Raw genomic sequence first — 3,042 nt, 5'->3', positions numbered from 1 at the left:
CTGAGGCCTGATTCCCTGTTCTCTGAGCCTCGCTGATGCTCAGTGCGTCCTAGCCTATCCTCTCCTACCCCTCCACCTGGACCCGCACTCACTTCTTTCTACAGAGCTGAAGCCACAGAAGCCCTTGTTTCCCTTCCTGGGACACCCCACACTCCTCCACTCTGACCAAGCCTCGCCCAGGACCCCCCGGGCGTCTCTCATGGTGTTCACTAGAAAAGGACATTTCCTGAGGTGACGAGGCCAGCTAACCCCACGGGTACTGGCAGTTGGGCTGGGTCAGAAGAGAGTAATGCCTAGAGGCTGGTCTTCAGGGAAAAACCTTCAGAAACAGACAGCAATGGTCTTGGGGAACAAGTTCTAGACACCTCATTGCTGCTGCCGGGAGGAACGACTGGCCCCGAGGCTGTGCAGTGGAATGGTGTGCTCGGGCTGCTGCAGCCGTGGACCTCGGCAGATGTCGGATTGAGCCCCCAGCGGCCCAGCCAGAAGCGGGCATTGCTGTCCAAGCGCCTTTGTCCTCCTGGAAGGTGATAGACTTGCGGGTCTCCGCAGTTCGCTCTCGGGTTCTGGCACCTGGCAATCCCGCCCCAGTGCAGCCTTTGGGCCAGAGCCAGGTCCCCAACAACTGGTGGCCCGTGGGGCGAAGTGGCCTACACTGTGATTCTGACTGGGATAGGAGAAGGCAAAGCGTCGAAGAGGAAAGGGGTTTGCTTGACAGGTGGTATGAGCCAGACTCTGACTGACTAATCAAGGACAAGAGGCCTCTGGCACCTGGGGCGCGCAGGTGTTGCTCACTCCGGGACTCCTCTGCTCGCCCCTGTAGAAATCCCGAGATCCCGAGAGGAGGGGCTCTGTGGGGCGCGGTTGTGGCAGCAGCACCTGGGGCCTGATACCACCATTCTCTGAGCCTCGCCCGATGCCCATCCTCTCCTTGCGCCTACCTCAGGACCTGAGCTCACTACCCCACACAGCTGAAGCCACAAAGCACGCCCTGCGGGCTCCAACTATACCCCTTTTGCCTAAAAAGAAAAACAAAACCGAGGGCAGCACCCAGCCTCGACTGGAGAATGCAGGTAGAGTGGGCCTTCAGCTTTGGTGGCGGTCTCTGGACTGAGGACTTGTGGAGTGGGGGTGCTGGGAACTCCTGGGAAGACAAGCTGCACTTGGGGCACCAGGATACAAGAGCCTGGGAGCGCTCGTGTGTGAGGAATAGGTGGGTCCTCGGAGGCCCTGTGTGAAAGATAGCACTAGGTTTGGTGGGAGGCCCAGGAAGGGAACACAGTGGAATGAGGGCCACCATGAGGTTACTTGGTGGCTGCAGAATTGGGGGTCGGGGGGACCATACATAGAGCCAGCTGAGAACCAGAGTTTGTTTTTGAAAGACACTGTATCCATAAAGACATGCATATGTCGGTTGTATCTATCTGATGCCAGTTACAGAAATGATAATGAAACTTGCACTGAATGCTTCTTGTGTGCTAATGCTCTATATTCATACCTATTTTTCTATAGAATTTCCATTTTATAGATGAGGAACCTGAGGCAAAAGAGATAAAGTAATATGTCCAAAGAACCAGACAGTAAGGGGCAGCCAATATACAAATCCAGGTGTCTGATTCTAAAGCATATACTCTTTTTAAAATCATGCCAAATTGAAAAGGGAAAAAAAAACCCTACTTTTGTTACTGCATAAAGAGTCATCTGATAGTTTCTCCTATAGGTAATATGCTTGTTTTGTTTTAAATTCCTAACACCTATTTTTAGAAAGGCACAACATCTTTACACAATAAATTCAAAATAGTAGAGTGATTTCTCATCTAGGAATGATAATATTTTTCGTCTTGACTGCTACAGACTCCTTGAAATTCTAGTTGGCATTTGACAAAATTTTATTTTGATTGGATTACAGTGGGAAAATACTACACAAATCACAAGCATAGTAATTTGTAGTTCTCCTGGTGTCACAGTGATTGCTGTAAAATAGAAAATTTCATTTAAAATACATAATCTTGACTCTGGGACCCCTCCATGCTCTGAAATCTTAATGAGGATGGTATCCAGAGCTGCTGCAAGCAGGTTTAATTCATCTGGGAAATGCACTCTCTCCTAGCGACAGCATCTACCTCCCCGCCCCGCAATTAAAGTCAAAAGCTAATTTGAAAGCTGAGTAATATTTTCAAAATCAGTAAGTAAATATCATGACATAAAGCAGTTATAGAACCATATAGAAGATTTTCTAATCATAAAATTATAATAGTGTCTCATTTTTAAGGTAACTGAGTAAAATCAGATGGAATTACTGTTAAACTGTGTTAAGCCTCTCTTTGCCAGTGCTGAACATTTATATTTAGACCAACTGGGTAATTACTTGAAGTGACAGTTCAGACTCGAGAGTATCTTGTTAGATGATTAAAATGAGAAACAAATGTGGATAAAAGATGATCAATGTTTTCAACTTTGTTCAGTCGGAGGATGTGAAAAGAGACCTTTTTCTTTTTCAGCCTTGCCTTACACCCCGATAAAACTCTCGTTGCAACTGGCCAAGTTGGGAAGGAACCATATATATGTATATGGGATTCCTATAATGTCCAGACTGTGTCTATTCTTAAAGATGTCCATACACATGGAGTTGCCTGCCTGGCTTTCGACTCAGATGGACAGGTGTGTATCTTCTTCCATTTTTTTTTTTTTAAATGACTTCTCATAAGTCAGAATCCTAATACACATAACCTATAGCCTTAGAAAGTCTATCAGTGCTGTCTCTCACCTTGGTGAGCCTCTTAGAATTTTCACCTGTTTGATCCTTTTCCAAGCTTGTGGCACTGACACCATGCATCGGATAAGCCCATTTTGGTTCCCCCAGTCTCACCATCTGGTGAATAAGCCTCCAGGAAGGAAGCCATGAACTCATGCTGATCCAGTCTGTCATGACTCAGCAATTTCGCTTGTCTTCCATTGTTAGCCTCCAATTTGGAATAAGGGTTGGACCAAAGCTTTTTCACAAACCTCAAGTTCTGAGCAACACTTTTGTCCCCTTGCTTT

The 3,042-nt window shown here is 46.9% G+C and overlaps 1 protein-coding gene across 5 annotated transcripts in view; it reads left to right on the top strand.

Moving 5' to 3' along the window:
* Positions 1 to 3,042, top strand: part of EML6 (echinoderm microtubule associated protein like 6) — a 267,350-nt gene that overhangs the window by 115,388 nt on the left and 148,920 nt on the right. For all 5 annotated transcript variants that reach the window (XR_003045624.1, XM_025045093.1, XM_015587547.2 and 2 more), the window contains exon 3: positions 2,502 to 2,661. Coding sequence is in view for 4 of the 5 variants with exons in the window: in XM_025045093.1 (XP_024900861.1) it covers positions 2,502 to 2,661 (160 nt within the window). In the remaining variant the exon portion in view is untranslated. The remainder of the gene's footprint in view (positions 1 to 2,501; positions 2,662 to 3,042) is intronic.

The sequence above is a fragment of the Pteropus alecto genome, unplaced genomic scaffold, assembly GCF_000325575.1.
Source record: "Pteropus alecto unplaced genomic scaffold, ASM32557v1 scaffold131, whole genome shotgun sequence".
Classification (NCBI taxonomy): Eukaryota; Metazoa; Chordata; class Mammalia; order Chiroptera; family Pteropodidae; genus Pteropus; species Pteropus alecto.
This window is presented reverse-complemented; position numbering and strand designations above follow the sequence as displayed.